This window comes from Scophthalmus maximus, chromosome 9 (assembly GCF_022379125.1).
Source record: "Scophthalmus maximus strain ysfricsl-2021 chromosome 9, ASM2237912v1, whole genome shotgun sequence".
Classification (NCBI taxonomy): domain Eukaryota; kingdom Metazoa; phylum Chordata; class Actinopteri; order Pleuronectiformes; family Scophthalmidae; genus Scophthalmus; species Scophthalmus maximus.
Window position 1 is genome coordinate 20,882,514 of NC_061523.1, and position 22,035 is coordinate 20,904,548.

A 22,035-nucleotide genomic window follows, 5' to 3' on the forward strand; every position below is an offset into this window, starting at 1 on the left:
TGAGTTGTTTTTTAGCAGGATAACTTAAAACCGTTATGGGCGGATTCACATGAAAAGTGTAATCAAAGATCCGCATCTGGATCCAGGAAAGTTTTTAGAGATTGTTCACCGTAGTGAGATAGCAGGAAAACTTGACATTTTGAGTCATATCTTCAACAATATTTCAAAAAGTATGTAGGTCAGACGGAGATGGGGATGCAAGCTTTGGGTGAAACAGCATATAGGTGGGCGATTGCAGCCTTGGTGGACGTCTGTGGTGCTGTTACATCTGGAGCCGTGTTTGTATGACTTTGTATATGATTGGTTAATTTTACCAAAAAATGAACTTAATTGAAATTCAGTGTAAAATCCACAAATTCCTCATTCTCCTTCTTTGAACAGTGGACACTGGCCTGGGATGACCCCACTGTAACACAACACCTGATTCCTAAACGTCTCCCTCTCGGGTGTACCGCACACTGTCGCAGGGCGGAAGTATAGAGATCTACTATAGCGCAGTCACGTGACCGTCGCAGCCGCAGCAGGAGCAGCGGCGCAGCATTATGACGCGCACAAGTGTTATGAGACGTGTTTTGTAAGGCTCCGATTTGTGTCGCGGGTTTCATAAGATTCCCTGCAGCTCGGTTTCACCTCGGCTGGATTTTGAAAGAGAACAACAACAACAGTCCGCTAGTGAGCTCACACTAGCTCGACACGCACAATGTTTCCTGCTGGCAGATATTCAAGTCAAGGTACGTCAGCTGTTAGCTTGTTAGCCATATATTAATGTTTTCCGTCACGTGGTGGACTCGTCTGCTAAACTTAACTTTGCCCACAGTGTTGTCAACTAACTTAATCAATTTCACAAAAGGGGGGTTTTAATTGCCCCCCGTGTTTAAATTCATTTGACGGTTTCCTTTGCTAGCACCAAACAGTGTTGATTAGCATTATGGTAAAATGTAGGTCAAAGTTGAAACCGATGCAATATGGGTCACCTGCACGGCGTCCTTGTCTCTAGGTTAAATGATCCATTCGCGCTTTTTTTCCAGAAATGCATTGACCTTATTAAGTCACGTGTGGTTGGTTTGAGAGTATTCGTGACGTTAAGATTGATGTTTTGTCGCAGCTGGGACTTTAAATTGAGCTCAGCAGACGTATAACTCCGCTAGCTAGCATGTTGCTAATGCTACATCAGCGCAGTGCAGTGTGACAGCTGCCTGGCAGATTCGCCACATTAGCTAATAATAATAAAAATAATACATTTCTTTTATAGAGCACTTTTCATTGCTAAAAGCAATCTCAAAGTGCTACTAACGTAAGATTTTTTTTGCTTGTTTTGTCGAGGTGCTGTCATTTCACAAGTCCTGTTTGCATAGGTTATGTCACCCGCCTACATTGTTGAGTCTATTTGTTGTGTTATTTAATTGCATTTCACAATATTATATTTCTTATCTCTTAACCAGATAAGCAATCAACCCCAGGGAGCACACCCTAGAGAGAGTACACACAGCCTCACCCAGGCCTGTCAAAATAATCTGTTTTTTTTCGCACGATGTATTGTCCCAGAAATTATTGCGATCAACAATATTATTGTCATTTTAATACTGAATCATGCGAGCGTGTATTATAGGCCTGTTGGTCGTCCAGCACGATTTGTGTTGGGGATGAGAGAAATGTCATCCAAAATTGATGAAACCAGCAATTTGACGATGTGGTGCCTGTAGAAAATAATACAAAGAAATCCATATTTTCTGACATTTAATAGTCCAAACCAGTAACATATTAATCATGTGACGAGAACACATGAGAGGACAGAAGCAAGCGAGACTTTGCTGGACCGTTGTTGACATTCATTCTTATGTCAACAAACTGGCATGTGGACACAATGGCTGTTATTGAGGTCAATATAAATGATTGAGTTCATATTCATGTATCGTACGATAAGTCAATAACGTAATTATCGTGACAGGCCTAGCCTCACCCCCCACCAGTGTGAACTGGTTTTTTTTACAGGTCGCTGTTTTTTTTCTCTCTCTCCCATCTTTGCAGCCCACAGGTGCATCAGGGCATTGAAAACGGTACAGGCAGAGCACGCTGCCCCTCAGCTGTACACAACACTACACAGGAGAACATGCTCCTCGGTGTCCGGGCCCCGCATCACAACACACTACACCATCCACCCGCGGGACAAGGACCCAAGATGGGAAGGTGAGACTTGCCACTTGAAGATGACATCACGTGTAGTAAAGAAGAACCCACGCGCAAGATTGATTCTCATTCTTAGTGACACCAGACGTGGGTTGGCATTGGCACCCTTGTTGTTTACAGACAGACAGATAGATAGATATATTCAAGTTTCAACATTAAAAACACCTGGACTTGAGCCAAAGTGTTTTAAAATAAAAGACAGAGTGCTTTGCAATCTATTAAGTAGATAGATCTTTATTGGTCCTGGGGGAACTTTAGACTGATCTTTTTGTATTGGTCCAATCTGATCCAGGTGTCTGATTTGTATGTTCAGGAGTTGTAATTCAATATTTTGATTGAATTTTTTTCCCCACAAAGTAAAGTTTCTGTGATTACTAGAGATATTTTGTTATTTTTTTTACAACAAAAGTACAACCCGCATTAAACCTCCTCTTTTGACGACTTCCTGTTATATTTTGTATTGTTAGCCTAAATTATTTTGTATGCCATCCCATAGAAAGAGAAAAACTCAGTGTGAATTTGCTGTGGCGGAAGAGGTTAGACATGATTGACCCAAGCTCCTCAACTAAAAGAGTATGTGCCCTTTGAGTTTAAGTCTTAAGGTGTTTGCAGACATGAACTTGGAAAATGTCCGTAAAAATTTGGTGCGGACAATTTTCTGAAGTTTGCTGTCCACATATGAAAAAATGTGGCAGGAGATTGTCCGAGTCAGACGCTGCTGAATTTTCACATAGGCTCACACTCTGACATTTTCCAGAAATCAGGGGGTTGGCAGGAAAAGTTCTGGTGAAGCAACATTTGCGGATATTTGCATTCTCATATACAGCCCCTCTGGAAAAGTTCAGAAAAATGTCCAGAACTGCAGTGCGTCTCTGAAAGCAGCTTTTTTATCTCTTGAAATCTGATCCCACATAAATCATTAATCCAATTCTAAATTCAGTTACTTATTCTTTTGTTAGTTATTCAATAGTTCTAATGCTTTGTAGACTTGTGAGGAGCACGTAAGTTCCACATTGGTCACCTGTGTGAATATTCCAAACAAAATGTGTTTTTTTTTGACTGTTGAATTCAACTTTGAATATTTAACCCTCTCAAACCCAAATTCAGTGTTTTTATTAGTTTGGGTAGCTCTGCTGCCTAATCCCGTCAGTCTTGTTTTGAGATTTGCCGAGTGCGCCGCACAGGATTGCAGTTGTCTCCTGAATATATCGCGTGCCTGAGTCTGAATCCACTGCCTCACTCTTTCATGTGTCTTATTGTGGTTCTCCGTTAATATTTCTCTCTTATCTTTTGGTTTTCCTTCCCCAGGGATAGAAATGGAGAGGTTTGCAGATGAGGCGGATGTGGTGGTCGTAGGCGGGGGCCCTGCCGGCCTCTCGGCAGCCATTCGCCTGAAGCAGCTAGCCAACGAACAGGAGAAGGAGCTGCGGGTTTGCCTCGTGGAGAAGGCCTCCCAGATCGGAGCGCACACTCTGTCGGGAGCATGTCTGGAGCCCAGCGCGCTCAACGAGCTCATTCCCGACTGGAAGGAACGAGGCGTGAGTGTCTCATTCAACTTTTCTTCTTTGGGAGTTTGGTGTGTAGACTACAAAGATGTCCTTCCCCTTTATCGCACAAGGACTGATAACATCTGTTGCTCGGTGTTGTGTACTATAATATTGTGTACTGTATGCTATACATGAAGCATTTTATGTACATGCAGGTATATAGTACTGATCATCATTTGCATACACCTACACTGAACATTTGTATGCATGTGCATGTATTTTTGTTAGCATTAGAGAATCCAGGTTTGAATATCAAAACCGTGTTTTTGAATTGTAGCTGAATGTATTAATACCATACAAATCCCTGTGAAGTCAAGCTCTGCCATTTTTTGTTCTTAACTCAGGCACCGCTGAACACACCTGTGACCGAAGATGTGTTCAGCATTTTAACAGAGAAACACCGAATCCCTGTCCCCATGTTGCCAGGTAAAAGAACCACTGGATCGTAAAGGTGAAAATAAAAAAACGGGTTCTGCCACACAGAGAGTTTTTTTTTAATTCCATGGTTTGAGACGAGATCAGAGTTGCATTTGTAACAAGTAGTATTTACTGTTGGGAGTGAAGAGGCTCCAAACAGGAGGGAAGGGAATTTAAACACAGTAGGTGATTTAAAAACTTTGGGACTGGATGTTTTTGCATTTCAGTCCAAATTAAGTCCTTTGTTGACGGAACAGATTTATAATGTACATGGACTGATAGACAGAGAAAGCTGCAACACTAATGCACGTGTAATCATAAGGGCTTTCACACCATCAACATTTCAATCAGAGTAAAATCTGTTTGGAACATATTTTTAATCCATTCGGTCAAAAAGAAAATCACAGAATGACCCTTTAATTGTGTTTTTATGCGATTCATTTTAGCAACTGCTTTAAAAAAGGCAGAACTGCCACATACAGAAACACAAGTTGTTACAACTTGACACCGTGACCTCAGCGATGTTGATATACTGTTCTCACTGTCTGTCTGCAGGCCTGCCCATGGCGAACCATGGCAACTACATCGTGAGGCTGGGGAACTTTGTCCGCTGGCTGGGGGAGCAGGCGGAGGAGCTCGGGGTGGAGATATACCCTGGTTATGCTGCATCTGAGGTGAGACCTCCTTGGAATTTCTCTGATCTACTGCATGTATATTCCTTAATCGTTCTCAAAATGAGCTTTAGTTGATAGATTGGCAGTTTTTCTGTTAAAATTGCACTGTCGTCTGAATGAAGATCGATCTGAAATAAAAGTCTGAGTTTTATGATTCATCAAAGAAGTTGCTTTAAACCTTTATTTGTATCAGCCAGTCAATCTTCTCATCTTTTATCTGTGTTACATTTGTCAAGGTTTTGTTTCATGAAGACGGAAGCGTGAAAGGAATTGCCACCAATGATGTCGGCATCGCCAAGGACGGCTCCCCAAAGGTATCGTACAGTCAAACTGTTATTGAGTAAACTGTCTGTTTCCTGTTTTGGGTCTAATGTCGGGATCGGACCACACGATAAAAGCCCGATTTAAAAAAAACTAAAAAAACAAACAACTAACAGACCTAGCGCATCCAACCTCCACTCTGTGTTTACATCCTTGTTCCTTGAAATCAGTCCCTGGCACTTCCTTTAAATCACATCACACAAGTTTTTATAAGATGGCAAGCTATGATTTATTTATGTAGTCTATGTAGCAAGAATGTAGGACTTCATAATCACCCTAATATGACACCGTGACCACAAGATAAAAAATATTGTATCATCTCCTGGCATCAAAAATTAATGTTTCTGTTTTCGAATAGGTACTTTTTTTATCTGATCTAGTCTCTGTATTATATTCAATAACTTTTCATACATGAAACATACTAACTCATCCCGTTTCCTCTCTTGTTCCAGGATGTTTTTGAGAGGGGAATGGAGCTGCACGCTAAAGTCACATTGTTTGGCGAGGGCTGTCACGGCCACTTGGCCAAGCAGCTTTACAAGCAGTTTAACCTGCGTGAGAACTGTGAACCGCAGACGTACGCCATCGGACTGAAGGAGGTAAATAAACAGGGCACCAGTCCACATCAAACTAATGGCCGGAAAAGAAAGTGGCACTCACAAACACACCTGTGTTTTCATAGCAAAGCCAAATATATTTGATGTGGGTCTTTAAAAAAACGTATAAACGAGTGGAATTAATTAAAGAAATATTCTGCTTGTCATACCTTTTTTTTTTTTTTTTTTTAGCTGTGGACGATTGATGAGAAGAAGTGGCGACCCGGCAGAGTGGAGCATTCTGTGGGTTGGCCCCTGAACAGGAACACGTACGGAGGATCTTTCCTGTATCACCTGAACGAGGGAGAACCGCTGGTGGCTCTGGGCTTCGTGGTGAGTGGCTCTGTTCCTCGGCAACGATATAAAACAGATGTGACAGCTGGACGTCGCGGATTCAGTAAATATTAACCATAAGGATAATTTTATTGAGTTTCTGAATTCACAGTGAAACTGTGGCCAGTTTTTCTACTTTTTAACACTTACCGTATATGTTTGGTCTACTCACATTGCCCCTTGATAAGAAAAGTATATTGTAAATAAAACTTTCAAAAAGGAATTTAAGAAAAAAATCCAGAATTTGTAGTTGTGACTCACATTCAGCACTTTGAGTTGAGGCCAAAGCAGCTTTGTTGATTTTGTACTTTGGCTTGTTGTGCTATAAAATGAATCGTTAGGGACGTGAACTCTGGAGCTGGGTGTGTTTAGTTGTTTTTTCCCATGGACCTCTCTGAACCTTTATATATTTTCTCTCTCTATCCTTGAAAGACGCCCACTTCCTGCCGCGAAGAATCAGCTTAATATTATGTTGTGGCCACTGTCATTTGACCAAACTGTACATACAGTAAAGCACTTTTTATGAGACAGGGCCGTTTGTATTCAGGCCAGGTTGAATTTGTTCGTCTCATTAAACCGTAGTGAAAACAGGCGATCTGCCTGACAAGTCAATTCAGAGCCATTAATTAAAAAAACTCCCAGACCATAAATCTCTGACAGACTTCACCCCCGTGACCGATTTACTTTACTCGTCCAGTGACTTTGGCCGGTGGTTCTACACTTTTTCTTTTTTTTCATGCTTCCTTAGACACATTATTCATGACATGGTGACCTCAGAGGACAACAGAGGCCTGGTTTGGTTTTTCCCAGTGACATTTGGTGTGAACGTTGATTTATAGACTTTCTACATGAAGTCCCCCGTTTTATTTTGCTGTGGGCGACCGTCAAACTAGTTTAAGTGACATCGACGATGATAAAATGATTTGTAGCGTCATCTAGTAGCATGTTCTCCTGCACTACTCGTACACCTCTTACTCTGTGACAGATTTTTGTTCAGATTTTCCATTTTGCACTTAGTTTTATTACGTTTTTGGTTACTGCTCTTCTCCTTGTTCTTACAATTGCATTTAATTATTTTTGGACGCACCGAAACACCTCAGCAAATTCCTTGTATATGAAAACCTACTTGGCGATAAAAACACAATTATCTGTCGATGCTGACAAATTCCCCGTCTATATGCTGTTTCACGTTCAAAAAATGACTGCTTCCAGATCCACATCTGGTTCCATCCCAAAATGCAATCAGCTCTTATAATGGCCAAGACTTTTCTTTGATTAAAATTGTATTTTTCATGCAAATCAGTCAATAACTTTTTAAAGTTTTGGCAATTGCTAATTCTACTCTCACGTAGACTGATCATTCACTTAACCATTTTAATTCAACTGGATTTGTATTAATTCCTTAGTTCCAGTGCATCAGAAAAACGATAACAAATGCCTTTATTCAAATTTTTGTCTACTTCATCTGGACATTTTTGTCTACTTCACCTGGACTTGTTTGAACTGATTCAAATTCAGCAGATCTTTCCCCACTCCAGATCGGCCTGGACTATAGCAACCCCTACCTGAGCCCCTTCAGAGAGTTCCAGCGCTGGAAGCACCATCCGTTCGTGGCACCCACTCTGGAGGGAGGCACCAGAATCGCGTACGGAGCCCGGGCCCTGAACGAGGGAGGACTACAGGTACGGAACAGTGGACAGCAGTTGTACGCCATCAAATCCTGTGTATCAAACAACTTGTCTGTTGCTAACTTGCTCTTTTACAAGATATAACCGTGAGCAGTGAAACAGTCCGAGCTGTGTCATCGAACAAACACAGCGCTATTAAACTGACCTGATCTAATTGTGCAATTAAGTCACTGGGGGGGGAAATAACAAAGATTTATTTTCAGTTTATGTTTGTGTACTACAGGAAAGACTGCAGCACACAACTCCATTAAATAGCCAGCTTCCCTGAAGGGGCTGTTTAAATTTATTCCTCCTTGCATATTAAAGTAAATCCATCATCAGCATTAAACATTCCGAGTCTCAATTTACTCAGGAGCAAATCAATGTTGTTACAGAGGAATGACAACAGAGACGAGCTGCTAATTATGTCAGTTTATCTATATAATTTCACTACTGTGGATGCAGTGTGTTTGGTCTTTTTATTGCACATATGTACATTAGTCATCATTGTGTTAATAGACATTTTAACACACATTAACAACAGATTAGAATATGATTACAGTTGAATAAGTGTGTGTGACCAAATTCAAAGGCAGGAAATATAGACATTTTGAAAGGCTTTGAAAATTAAATGAAACAAACCAGCTGTAACATGTATTATAATATGCACCAGACGTGCTACGATTTGAGCTTATCCTAAACGACACACGACAATCTCTGGTTTTATTCGACCAAAAAGGGAAAGAAAAGGAGGAGGAGGACAGTCACAGGACACCAGATTGGATGGAGCTGGCAGAAAGAGCTCCCGTAACCGGAACATGTACTCCTTAAAAAAATTGCGGAGAGCAGCCATCCACGAATGATTGGGCCCAAGAAAGCGCAGTCCCACCCGGTGAACAGCCCCCCACACCCCTGAAGTCTAGCTGCTTAAGTTCAAGGTCTCAGAAAGTATGACGCAAGAAAGTTTGAAAAATGAGCCTAAACTCTCTTCTCCTTCTTCTTTTTTCCTTCCTCCTCTCCTCCTCCTCCTCCAGTCCATCCCCAAGCTGACTTTCCCCGGGGGGCTGCTCATGGGCTGCAGTCCCGGCTTCATGAACGTCCCGAAGATCAAAGGCACGCACACGGCCATGAAGAGCGGCATGCTGGCCGCCGAGACCATCTTCCCCAAGGTCACTGCAGAGAGCCTGGATTCAGACACCACAGGTACAGGAAGTGCACACCCACCAGTACTCACGATGGTGGCAGTACATTCACTTTTGTGCAGGACGTACAAATAATGTATTCTTAAAGGGTTAGTTCCCCCCTAAATTACTTTGAAGGATCCACTTAATGCCGCCTCTCCCGTTTGAGCGAGGTGAATACATTGTGCTGCTCAAAACACTGAATAATTTTTTTAAAGAAAAATATTGGCAGTTACGGAAAAATGTTTCAATATGGAAATCACATTGAAATGTAAATCATTCGTATTCAGTACGGGCGGGATTACGTGAGGCGTCGAGCGAGAAATGTGATTTTTAATATATTTAATTTCTTTCCTTCCCCCCCAGGTCTTCACGTGACCGAGTACGCCGACGCCTTGAAGAGTTCGTGGGTGTGGAAGGAGCTGCACGCCGTCAGAAACATCAGGCCGTCGTTCCACAACTACTTCGGCCTGTACGGCGGCATGGTCTACACCGGCGTCTTCTACTGGGTCTTCAGGGGGAAAGAGCCTTGGACGCTGAAGCACTGCGGTAAGTGTCGCGGGAGGGGACCAGGAGGAGGGTCGATACCCAACAAAGACAAAGCTCGTGTCTGATTCGTGTCTGCCGCGCTGCTAAAACAATGATTTTTCATCGTCTGTATTTATAAAAAAATCTATTCTCAAAGATCCTTATCTTACCTTCGCTCTGCCTTGATTCGAACAAACCTGTAAACATGTATAGCACTCTGTGATATCGGTGTAGTGTCCACGACCCCGGCTGAACGTGGAAAGCATTTAACATTTACAGTGGAACAGAACAGATAACCGCACAATGCCGGTGGGGGTTTGAGGTACGATGTCACATCTTATCTCGGGGCACGATGGAAAAACCAACATTTCATAAACCCCCCGGCTTGTGTACTCCCGTCTGTCTTGTCTCAGGCCTCGACGCGAACCAGCTGAAGCCGGCGAAAGATTGCACGCCGATCGAGTATCCCAAGCCCGACGGCAAGATAAGCTTCGACCTGCTCTCCTCGGTGGCGCTGAGCGGCACCAATCACGAGGGCGACCAGCCGCCTCACCTGACCCTGAAGGACGACAGCGTGCCGGTCGCCAGGAATTTGGCCATATACGACGGGCCCGAGCAGCGCTTCTGCCCCGCAGGTAAAACCGCCACGCGGCCGCTGACGAGCGTCAGCCGTACTATAAATATAAGTGGAGAGGGGATAATTTTTCTTTTTTGTTTCATGGTTTCACAACAAGATCTAGATCACAGATGAACTGGGGCCTGTAAACTCAGGAGGTCGTGTAAACTCACAAGTTGTGTTTATAGGGGGCAGAGAGGTAACAGACAGATATTTTTTAAAAATATCAAATTGATCTTGTCTCAACTCATTTTTCAAGTAAATATGTCTTTAAGTAGAGATGCACTGGTACCAAGTCCAAGTTCTTGAATTCTTGAGGCAGAATCTTCATTCTGCCTCTTTTGTCCGGCCAACAGTTAAATAATCCGTCGGTTAATAAAATCTTTGTCGGCTGCAAGATTTCTATCGGATGTATAAAAAAAAAAAGGCTGTTCAAAAACTGTCAAACATTGTGTTTATAAAAATGATTTCCAGTACATGTTTTTAGGTTGTGTTTCAACTCCAAGCAGAGTTAACCAGTTTGATTTGGAGATGATCTTTGAAAGAGGAGCAGCATCACAGGCTCTCTGTCCGACACAATGCCGGTTTTCAAATAACTTTACTTACAGTCCAGTGTATTATGTTCCATTTTGATCCATCTAAGAAAGAAATTAGGAATAGAAACATCAGATCACCTATATCCTGAAATATGTGATTTTTCTTTTTAATCCGTTCAGCAAAAAACTATCCTTGCTTGCTCTATCAATGAGTCACAATCGATTCAAACCCGCCCTCTGTGTTTACACCAGGTTTCCAGATAAAGACTGACAACTTGGATTACTTTGTGAAGACCTTTTGTTTTAAAAACCCAATATGTTTCCTCCCAAGCCCAGAAACAAATGTGCTGACGTTTTTATCAATAGGACAAAAGGCAGAGTGTCGATTGAGCCACGCAGACTCTGCACTTCTCCGGTTATTGGGCTGCGTTTCTCCTCCTGTCCAGTGCAGCAGTTGTGATTGAGACACTAGAACTCTGCTCATACTGCGCATTTTATCCACCTGGCAAGTAACGTGTGGGGGGATATTGTTCGTCAGTTAGTCTGTCCATCCATCTGTTGTCGAGCAGATTTCAAACCATTTAGATATTTTTTTTCATGAAGCTTCACAGTTATGTTAATTGAAGTGGTGCCTTTTGATATTCTGTTATTTTCTTCTAACGGAAACATGGAAATGATGACAGCAACAAATCGAAGCAGTACATAGAACCTGTTGTGTTCAAACATCCTCTAAGCTTTGGTGGATGTAATTTAAGTAGGGCTGCAACTAACGATTATATTCATAATCGATTAATCTGTCGATTATTTTCTCGATTAATCCATTCATTTTATATTTAGTATTTAGTTTACTGTCATAGAGGAGCAAAGAAACCAGAAAACATTCACATTTAAGAAGTTGAAATCAGAGAATTTTGACTTTTTTTCTTCATAAAAACTTACCCTAACCCAAAATAGTTGGCGATTATTTCAGTAATCGATTACTAATCGATTAATCGATCAACTGTTGCGGCTCTAAATTTAAGAGTTACATTTAAATCCCGACCTCTTTTCTTATAGACACATTGTGCATTACAAATGATTTGTTGTAGACATTTGAGTTGTAGCATTTAAAACGTGTGTTAAAAAGGCTTTTAATGTTTTATCAATATTGTACGTTTGGATCCTGGAGAACATGCTGGAAAAAATGCTTAATAATGCACAATTAAAACTTGCCAATAATTTTTCATCAATTTTAATGATGCCAAGAAATCTTCATTCCTGCAAATTGCATCACACTCTCAGGCTCTTTCAGCCTCCTCCTGTTTCTGACTGTTGTTGCGTATCAGTCTACTCCTCGTCCACATTCACACAGGCCTCCTCCGTTTGCGCTCGTCGGTCTTAACACGTCCCATTCAAAACTGACCTGTTCCAATTTTTGAGATTCAAAGAAATAAAATAAAAAAAGGTGTGATTTTCCAAAGCCTCCCTTCCACAATCAACTCCATCACCCTCTTTCATGTCTGCCACCGGGGTCGCTGTGGCGGGCGGCAGCAGTTCAAGTCTACGTTTCAGCTTTTAAGACACAAAGCAGCTTATTTCAACCTAGATTTAAAAAAGGAAGGAAATAAAAAAAAAGCTGATAAATCTGTCCCTGAATAGAAAACATATCCTTTCAGTGGCTGAGTGTTTCTTCAAAAAGCAATAACTAATTAGGTGCTATTCATTTACAGCAGAATGAGATATTCTTGGTATGAAACATTTCTTTTTAACACCGTGACATTATTATTCAAGCAGCTGGTAAGATATGTAAAATGTATCTTGTGCTCCTCAGCAGTTGGTGCCGAGCCGGCTCATCAATAAGTCTTCATACGAGAGCACTTTGCAGATAAATTGATTATTCGTTCCATCCATAACTAGGTTTCTTTTCTTCTTCTTTTTTTCTTTTCTGTCCCAGGCGTGTACGAGTACGTTCCCCTGGAAACGGGCGACGGGATGAGATTGCAGATCAACGCCCAGAACTGCGTCCACTGCAAGACCTGCGACATCAAGGACCCGAGCCAGAACATCAACTGGGTGGTGCCCGAAGGCGGCGGCGGACCGGCCTACAACGGAATGTGAACCTCAGGAGTTAATTTAGTTTTTTTTAACATTTTGAGATATGACTGTCCAGCATTACACGTCTCGCCAGCAGATGTCCCCAAGTAAGGAACTGAAAAATAAACTACTAGTTTTTTGAGGGTAAAAATATAAATGATAAAATGTCTAAATCATGAGGATATTGGTAAATAGATTGTCATAGACATAAATTCTTAAATTATGCAGTGGTGTACTCAGGTTCAAATGTGCCACATTCAGAATACAGGACCATAATGAAACTGATGTTGAAGCAGAGGTCACTCACTCGTGTAGTTTTGGGATTATTGCTGTAATATCCACAATATGGGCATTTGAAATGGTTAGATTAGATTTTTGTGGGTTGCTTTTTAATTAATATATTTCCTTCAAAATCTGTAATGGAACAAGCAAACAAGCCGTTCTTAAAACAAGGTTTATTTTTTGGAGATGCAACAGATCAAAAACCAACATCGGTCCAAAACTGACGCATTTAGCTGGATTGGCTATCTGTGAAAATGTTGTTGGCGAATATATATATATAAATACACTGAACAGTTATTTATTAAATGTTGTGTGACAGTTAGGAAAGAGCTGTTGGAAGTCGAGCCTAATGTTGCCTTACGGTGCGTTCACACCAAACGCGATGCAAATATTTTTGCGCAATGACATCAAATACAGTCCAAGCAAAGGTGCTAATTCCACATCACTCGTGACGGACGAAGTGAAGTCCGACAGAACCGGGGAATATATTTTATTTTAAATTTAATAAATATTTGTATTTAATTATTCACAATCAAAGGGATATTCAAGAGAATATAGGTTACAACAAATAAACAATAACAACTGAGGGAGCAATATAAATCAGCCGCTCATCTTTCCGGAAGTCAGAAGAACGGGCAAATGTTGTTGGGTTGCGTTCACTGGCATGAGTAAATATATAAGCGAGCCGGCGGCCAAACTCACGCGAGTAACTCAACGTGAAAATTCGCTTTGCGCTTGGTATGAATGCAGAACAAAAGAAAAACACCTGTATTGTATTGATCTACGGTATCGTCCGATAACCAAAGCCCAGATATCTGTATTGGTATCAGGACTAAAATCAGTCCGATCAGTACATCCCCATCTCATGTCAGCCTTATCGCATGTTTACTTCGATCTGTGTATTGTACAAAATATCAAATATTACAGTAATGAATAAAAACACTTGAATGTTGCTGTTTTTTATTTATTTATTGACCTTTAAAAAAACAAAACAAGTAAAACAAATTGATGTACTGTTTGTGTTCAAGGACGACAGATAGACATGTATCAGCTTATTTTTGCTGAACTGCTTCAAAAACCCCAGAACAAACATCAGTGCGACGTGTCGAGCCCGTTGTTTCAGAGCAGCGGCGTCGAGCACACGACTAAATGGTCAAAACTAATTCATTACAGTGATAAAACTTGAAGACAGGTCAAAAAGAAAACGTACAACAACAGTTATTCCTTCATGACACGAGACGGTGAGAGATGTACCGCTTTGTGAAACATGAAAGAACCCGTCGAATGAGACGACTGCACATTTTTCACCTGGTTACACTCTTTTAATGTTCCCCTGCAGAGATGATTTTTCAAATATTGACGAGACAATATTCTCAACTCGTTGCGTCGTCGAGATGGAAAAGCTCACGCAAACATTTTAGCGTAGATCTTCTTCTCTTTCTCCTTCTCCTCCTGGACCTTGAGCTGGACTCTCTTCATCTCGTTGCTGATCGCTGTCGAGAAGAAATCACAAGAAAAGTCACCAAGTGAATCAATTAAACAGAAATCATTTCTAGTTTGTACCAGATGATATTTCACATTGAATTTTAAAGGTTTCAAACATGAGTCCACTGTCAATTCCACTTAAAAAGACAATCGCCCCTGAGGGCACCGCGAGAACATGAAGCGTCCCGATGGAGCTTATCTTCAAGACGGCAGCCAATAAACTGCATAATGAAATATCAGAAGAGCAGGAGAGAGCTCCACATCCAAAACTTTTTACATATTTTGGGAGAATTACTTCAAACATACATGCATTCAGCAGTGGCAGTGCGCCGCTACTGTATTTCGACCACCGCTCCTGAATAATTATTATTTATTAATTCTTTTAACAAGAAGAGATTGGGCTCCTTCTTATCTAGGGGTGGAAACAGAAACCGGGTATTAAACGGGCAACGGGGCTAAATTATGAAAGACCGTAGTATCAATAAGTTCTGATGTTATCGTTGCTGCGAATGGGTACCAGCTCTGAGCTCTCAGAAAATACAGAGGTACGAGGCTGTGAATTATACCATGAGGGGAAGTCTCCCTGTGACAACATTTGAAGGCAGCAAAAATATTTCAATCAGACAAACCGACAGTAAAACTATTAGTAATATCTTTCTACAGAGTGGCACATGGTTGGAAATAAAGAAACAGCAAGTGTATCAGCTGATACACACGCTCATATTATTAGAGCTGCAAGTTATTGGATTAGTAATAGACTACTCGTTCGTTCGTTAGTTTACTCATTATCATATAAATAACTTTTAGCCCCATAGCTTTTCAACTACGGCGCAAATCTATGAATGACTCATTTATGAAAAACATTTTGAATGCATCAGGCACCAGACTGAATAGAATTGAATAACCTTCATGAGTCACGCTCACCAAGAAGAGGTAGCTAGATAAAATCTGTTCCATTGAAAACAATATGCAATATTCTTTTCTGTCCATCTACAACCAGATTTCACTCGCTGGAAGCCGAGCGAGTTTCCGCAGGACGTAGGGTCGTGTTTTCTAAAAACTATGGGGGAAAGCTTAGTTTCATTGTTCTGCAGCTGATCTTTCATGAACAACTTCACCGTTTCCCCCACAAAGTTCAATCGGGAGAAGAAGGAACACTTGTTTCTTTCTTGATGAGCAAGTTTTGGATCTGGAGGAGGAGGAAAATATTTGCTGCACTCTTTGGGCACTGGGACGAAACATGGTTATGCTCTCTGAACAGGCTAAACAAAACAGGAAATGCTGAAGGATCAGCGCCCCACCTTTGTCTTCTGGAGCTATTTCCTGAGCTTTCTTCAGATCGGCCTGTCGAGAGAGAGAGAAGCACAGAAGACGATCAGTGAATGGAGCTGCTCTGGGATTGAACTCATCCGGATTCTGTCTCCTCCTCCGAACGAGACGAGCTGACACTTCTGTCTGTCAACTGCTGAACTACAGAACACAATGGTGGTTCTGTGCCAGAGCATAATCCTTCTATACAGACAACAGCACATGTACAGTATGAAAGGGTCTGTGATATTTTCATTATCCGCCACTTTAGAGACGAGAGGAGCTGTCCTGGGACGTTACCATGGCTTGGCTGAATTCCTTTAACCCTTGCCAGGCCTGGGCCCTCCGGAAAAGTGCCTTGGTGTTAGCTTGATCCAGCTCGATCGCCTGTGAGACACGAGAAAAAAAACACCAGGATTTTAATTCTCTCCTCATTTTGTGTTCATCATTCAGTGAATTTATGCTCCCTTAATGGCCTATTATATCCCCTTCTATCACTGATTAGGTAGATCATTCCAAACCAAAAAAAATTACGAAATAAAAAAGTGCACTTGCACATGAATCACATTCTCGGTAGATGACTTCATCTAGAAATAAAATGATGTCCTGCACTTGATGCACCTACTTTGCTTTAATCTCCACTTGCTCGCCAGTAGAAGGATTTTGTGTCAGAACAAGGCTACAAGTCCACAGACGAGCGTTTTAGCTCTGGATCGGAAGCAATGTCACATTTTCTGGAGACAGCAGAGACCTTTTCATCTGCGGTTGAAAAGATGCGCTCACTAGGCACAGATGTCGCAGGGATCGAAAGGTATATGGCTTTGACCATAGCGGCGAGCACAGGAAAGATAACCAGAGTCACGTCTGTATACAGCTCGCCAGAATACTGACCGATGTCTTTCAGTATGGCTCACTTCAAACCCACTACGACGGGGGAATCCCCCTCATGGGGTGACATGCTCGTCTTAATCATGCGCATGAGAGACACAATCCGTGATACAGCAGCTGCTTCTCGTCACAGCCGAGTGTTGTAGGAGTCTTCCTGCTGTTGACTGTCTCTTCAGTCCGGAACGTCCAGTGGCACGGAACAGCAAATGCGCCCTCTGTTGTCTAAAGTGTGTAATTACGACAGGGATATCCCAGATCATCTTGTTTTACCAGGAAATTCCGCGATATCCTTTTTTCTGACTAAGGAAATGGATCGTAACATTTTTGGATCGCGATATATTGAATTTCGATTCATTTTCCATTACCCAGAAAAAGCAATGGTAAAAAGTAAGAGCAGAGATTTCTTTTCTCGGAGCAACGCGAGGACTTTTAAGCGCTCAAAAACCCCGGAGTAGCGCGGACAGCAGTCGTAAATGCAGCAGCAGTGATTCATTTTAAAACTAAATCGTAGCATTGAGGATGTAACCTAAGCTAGCCATATCCCCCTTTTTTAGCCCTGATGCTAAGCTAACTTTCAGCTGACAGTATTTACTGACATTAGTGATAGTGATCCTCTCATCTAGTATGGGAAGGCATTGATTCTTAGACTGAGGAGCCCGAGTGGCACATGAGCTGTAAACCAGTGCTGCGACTGTGCAGTGGTCTTTGTTACCTCGTTGCAGCTGTCCAGAGCTTCCTGCCACAGCTGCATCTTGAGCTTGCAGGCGGCCGTGTTGAGGAAGCAGCTGAGGACGGTGGGCTTCAGCTTCTGCTGCACCTCATCCTCCAGCACGTCTCCACTCACCTCCAAGTACCTGCAGGGGTGAAAGGAAAAAAGGCTCTATGATGAAGGTTGCACTTAACTGTTAAAAGCTGAGATGAACAACAGGTGAAGCTGCATTGGGAGAATGAAAGGATGCTTCTGTCCTTGAAGTCATATGATGCTCAGAAACATATCTCTGAAGTATAAAATGTATGCAACGTTTCTGGTTTTCGTTTTCTCCCTGACAGGTAAACATCACAACAGTGAAAACACGTGTAGCCCCCCGTTTCTGTTTTAAAAGGTAAGGCGAATTATATTCCAGACTTTTATTATTGTGACGCGGCGACGCTGTACATTACCTGAGCGCTTTGCTATATTTTTCGATAGCAGCTTTCCAGTTTTGACTCTTAAAAAGGTTGTTTCCAATATTCTTCAGATCCTCAGCAACGGACAGAACTTTATCGACCTGAAAGTAAGAAAAAGAAAGAGCAAATTCAATTCCCTTACTTTGAAAAAAAGAAAAAAGACTGCTGGCATGAAAAAAAAGAGATAAAGAATCAATAAAAAACTGACAGCTTTCTTCTCATTGCTGCAGTCATGGTCATGATTTGTAACGGACTTGACCAGCGCCGTGTCCATAGCTCGGGCAGAATCTGAGAACATGGAGATCGGGGCCTGCGGGGGTCTCTCATAATATCTCCCCAGTGTCTTTGAAGATCAAAAGACCCTACGTTGATAACTTACATCTTTAAAGTCGACGTCGGAGTCCTCTGGGAAATCTGGGTGGGCGTCCCCTGATCCGTCGCTCGGCGCGGCGCCCCAGCCGTCCCCGTCCTTGTGCTCGCCACAGTCCCCTATGAGGCACGGCTGCAAAGGTGCACATTGGGAGAAAACTACTTTCAGCACAGAAAATTCTTTGTCTGACAAATTATCATAATTCAACCCCTGTACCCAGTTGACTGCAGAGTTTGAATGTAATCTGCCAAGATGTTTTGATCTTCTCAAGGAGATTAAAGCAGGCGAGGTGCCAAGTTTGTGAAACTGTAAATGGATTTTTTTCTCTTTTTTTTTTTAAATCAAACACGACAGACTTGAGCTTCTAAAATAAATTACCTTGACGGGGGCGTCGTCCTTAGTGTCGACCATCTCCAGCATCTTCACGAGCCCCAGGCCTTTCAGCACTTGTCCAAAGACCACGTGCTTGTCGTCCAAGTGCGGCGTGGGGACGGTGGTGATGAAGAACTGGGAGCCGTTGGTGTTCGGACCGGCGTTGGCCATGCTGAGCAGGCCCACTTTGTCATGCTGCGTGGAGATGAAGGAAAACAACATTGAATAAAAATGACAGGACTTGCACCTGAAGTCCGGACATTTCCTGAACTTTTCCGGAAGGGCTGTGTGAGAGAACGCAAATGTTGCTGAGGCAATTTTCCGGAACTTTTGTCCTGCCAGCCCCCTTTGCAAAATTTGGGGAAACGGTCAAGAGGGAGCAGCAGGAAAATCTCTGCAAGATTCATGGCGGGCTAGTTGGCGCTCCACCCAGGCGCAACCCCTCGCCTGAATGTTCCGTAAATGTTCCTGCTGTTGTGAACACGTCTGACTGGGACAAATCTCCTGCTGCATTTTTCACATGTGATCGCCAAACTCTGGAAAGTGTTCAGACCCATTTTCCCTGCATTTTACCCTAGAACCCTAGAAACTCTTTTAAAATCATACAATAGGGACATCAGGGGTTTCAGAAATCAGGGGTTTTAACCTTGTAGTGGAAGTTTTCATCCTCAAACTTCTCCCCGTAGATGCTCTCTCCACCGGTGCCGTTGTGGTTGGAGAAGTCGCCTCCTTGGATCATGAACTTCTTGATGACTGCCAAAAACAAAATTTACAGTCAAATTTCATTTCCTGATCAACCAGACTCAAATGTCAGCACTGCCTTAGTTGCCAACTTGTTAAGCATTTGATTAATACAATTTCTCATGAATGTTAGAAGAACCATTTTGGAAATAAGTTGCTTTTTAGATTTTACAACATGCAGCAGCCGTCTACCTGTCTGTTCAGCTGCTCGGTGTTTGTATTGTATGTTTTAATTGTTAACATGTCTACAAGCAAATTTTCCATTAACGAAATCTTTCAGAAAACAATCTCTCTTCAATCATCAAGCTTTGACCTTAAATTAAAGGGCCAGATCACATAAACCTAATAATTTGGTCACACATTCTAATTAAGTCACACCTTTCATAAAAAAGTATTTCAAAATCCAGTTTCAGATCCTCAGAGTGGTTAACTGTGCTTTCAGCAACTTCTATACAAGTGTGTGTGTGTGTGTGTGTGTGTGTGTGTGTGTGTGTGTGTGTGTGTGCGTGTGTGTGTGTGTGTGTGTGAGAAACATCCCCCCCCAAAAATTGTAATGCAGATGTGAAGGCTTGCGTACTTCTGTGGAACGGGCATCCTTTGAAGTGCAGCGGCTTCCCGGTCGACTGGCCAGTGCCTTTCTCTCCGGTGCAGAGCGCCCGGAAGTTTTCGGCGGTCTTGGGGGTGATGTCGGCAAACAGCTCAAAAACTATCCGGCCGGCTGTGGACAAGACAGAAAACAAAACCAAAAACTCAACCACCTGCAGAAAGAGTCTTGACCAAGTTATCACACACACGGAAAGATGACAAAATTAAAGGAAAAACCCAATATGAAGTGTCTTCGTTCATAAGAGGTTGATGAGGGGTTTTTGCACTACAGCCCTGCAGTAAAATATCCCTCTGTGTAATTAAGATATGATAAGATGGACCCATTGGGGAACTTTAAAATTGCCAGCAGCACAGAGGAAATGTAATAATAAATAAAGTGGAATAGAAACAAAAGAAATCAAAGAAATACCGGTTTGCAATACTAACAAATAGTATGTACGATTACAGATTGTATACATACAATACAATAATCTGCATTGCAGCTGCTGCACAATAAAGAACTAGAAATGTAATGATTGTGCAGTCCCGAGTATCGACGGACTGTTTCTTTTTCCGACTGTCGGATCGAGACCTGCCCTGATATTCTCAGGCGCCCGAGGAAGAGCTGCTCTTTTACACATCGCACTGATGCACGAGCATCAAATGTGGATGACTCACCACAATATTTCCAATTGTCTCTTTACGTCACTGTTAATATTAAAACTCCAGGCCCGTGGAGCAGGTGACTGAAGCCCCCCCCCCAAACAACGAACCCCCTCTTTTCAAAATCCCCTAAGATCTGTTCCTCTTCATTCAAAATTCATAATCATCTGGGGCCTGGTCAGCTGTTCATACATCTCAACATAGCATGACTGCACAATTGTACCACTGCTGTGGCACCTGATTTATTCGGATTCTCCCTTTAATTTGTCACCACATCTGCACCTGCACCTTCACTAAGAATACAAAATCATCATTATAACGATTACATTGTCTTTAATAAACGTGGATTCGGAAATTGAGGTATTAATAATCTAACCATGTCACATCGAATCTACAGAATAGGCCTTTACCGGGCTACAGTAACAGGATATAACAGCCCTGTGATATAACAGCTAAATATTGGCTGGAACAAGTCGCATATGAATGCATCAACACAAATATGTTATTAGCAGTTATCAACTAGAGACCGGTGGCGCGGCAATGATTAGCTATATGAACAAGACTTAAACAGGAAGCACACGTGGTTCACGCGTTTACGAGCTCTAATAATAAACATGTATCCATCTCGAAGCGAGCTCTCGATCAACATAAATGAATCATAACAGACGCAAACATACACACTAATAACTGGTGTAGTTTCTACGGTGTAACGTCTGTTGGCAGTCGATGAATTAATCCCGTTTAGTGGAAGTCAACCGGAACGAGCCCGGCGCGTGCTAAGCTAACGGGGCTATCGGTGGAAACCGGCCGCCGCTGCCGTTTAGCCGCCGACGTGAATATTCACAAAATGTCCCGAACCTCTTTCTCCGTCGACGTCTACATCGAAGAAGACGCGGGGGTTCTCGGGGTTCGACGGCTTGACGGACGGTGTTGGGTGAGACATTGTTTGAAAGGACTAGATGGTTGTTACCAGGAAGCCTAGCTTAAAAAAAACCGGCCCGAGCAGAAGAGAACTCCAGGAACTTCCGCTCGCGCAACTTCAAAATAAAATCCTGCCGGCAAGGACGGATACGCAGAGGTATTTATACCTATATATATAACCAACACATACGCTTATATTTGAGAGGAAGTAAACATAAACAGATAAAACAATAAACGAACAGGAAAACATTTTTGGTAACTGTCTTTTTTTTTTTCTAGAGAGTAATTGTAAAAATGAGACTGTGCTCTTTTAATTAAACTTCCGGTCATGATTTTCAAAATACAATTCATTTTATCTCTTGAAATAGGGTTGATTTCTCTTTTCATAACACACACGTAATACTTTCTTTTTAGAAGTGAACAAATCTTCTAAATCCTCACAATATATGTAATTTATATCACAATAGCACAGAGTATGTCGTGTGATATTTGTTAATTGTCTGGGAAGTCAGTTTAGAAACTGTTTTGGGATTAAATAACCAGAAAGAAAACTTTTTTTTGTAAAAAATATCTAGTA

The 22,035-nt window shown here is 42.0% G+C and overlaps 2 protein-coding genes across 3 annotated transcripts; one reads left to right on the forward strand and one right to left on the reverse strand.

Moving 5' to 3' along the window:
* The first annotated feature begins 526 nt into the window (after window positions 1-526).
* Window positions 527-13,910, forward strand: etfdh (electron transfer flavoprotein dehydrogenase). 2 transcript variants are annotated; one of them, XM_035650471.2, is made up of 13 exons: window positions 527-731; window positions 1,993-2,187; window positions 3,496-3,725; window positions 4,079-4,160; window positions 4,707-4,825; window positions 5,062-5,139; window positions 5,599-5,745; window positions 5,935-6,075; window positions 7,614-7,757; window positions 8,777-8,945; window positions 9,290-9,472; window positions 9,865-10,086; window positions 12,537-13,910. In XM_035650471.2, the coding sequence occupies exons 1-13, from the start codon at window positions 701-703 to the stop codon at window positions 12,698-12,700; spliced, it is 1,905 nt and encodes a 634-aa protein (XP_035506364.2). In that variant the 5' UTR covers window positions 527-700; the 3' UTR covers window positions 12,701-13,910. The 2 variants fall into 2 exon arrangements, with proteins under 2 accessions (XP_035506364.2, XP_035506366.2); XM_035650473.2 differs by having other exon boundaries at window positions 2,029-2,187.
* On the reverse strand, window positions 13,909-21,559 carry ppid (peptidylprolyl isomerase D). The gene is made up of 10 exons (XM_035650474.2): window positions 21,396-21,559; window positions 19,867-20,007; window positions 19,195-19,301; window positions 18,555-18,743; window positions 18,186-18,308; window positions 17,801-17,907; window positions 17,352-17,493; window positions 16,052-16,138; window positions 15,745-15,787; window positions 13,909-14,451 (listed from the first exon to the last, which is right to left on the reverse strand). Exons 1-10 carry the CDS (start codon window positions 21,478-21,480, stop codon window positions 14,363-14,365), a joined length of 1,113 nt encoding a protein of 370 aa, XP_035506367.1. The 5' UTR covers window positions 21,481-21,559; the 3' UTR covers window positions 13,909-14,362.
* Between the last annotated feature and the right edge of the window lie 476 nt (window positions 21,560-22,035).

Coding starts and splice junctions, on each gene's coding strand:
- etfdh (XM_035650471.2), top strand. CDS start 701: ATGTTTCCTGCTGGCAGATATTCAAGTCAAG. Junction 6,076..7,613: donor TGGTGGCTCTGGGCTTCGTG/GTGAGTGGCTCT, acceptor TCCCCACTCCAG/ATCGGCCTGGACTATAGCAA. Junction 9,473..9,864: donor TTGGACGCTGAAGCACTGCG/GTAAGTGTCGCG, acceptor GTCTTGTCTCAG/GCCTCGACGCGAACCAGCTG.
- ppid (XM_035650474.2), bottom strand. CDS start 21,480: ATGTCTCACCCAACACCGTCCGTCAAGCCGTCGAACCCCGAGAACCCC. Junction 20,008..21,395: donor AGACGTCGACGGAGAAAGAG/GTTCGGGACATT, acceptor TCTTGTCCACAG/CCGGCCGGATAGTTTTTGAG. Junction 18,744..19,194: donor ATGAAAACTTCCACTACAAG/GTTAAAACCCCT, acceptor ATCTCCACGCAG/CATGACAAAGTGGGCCTGCT.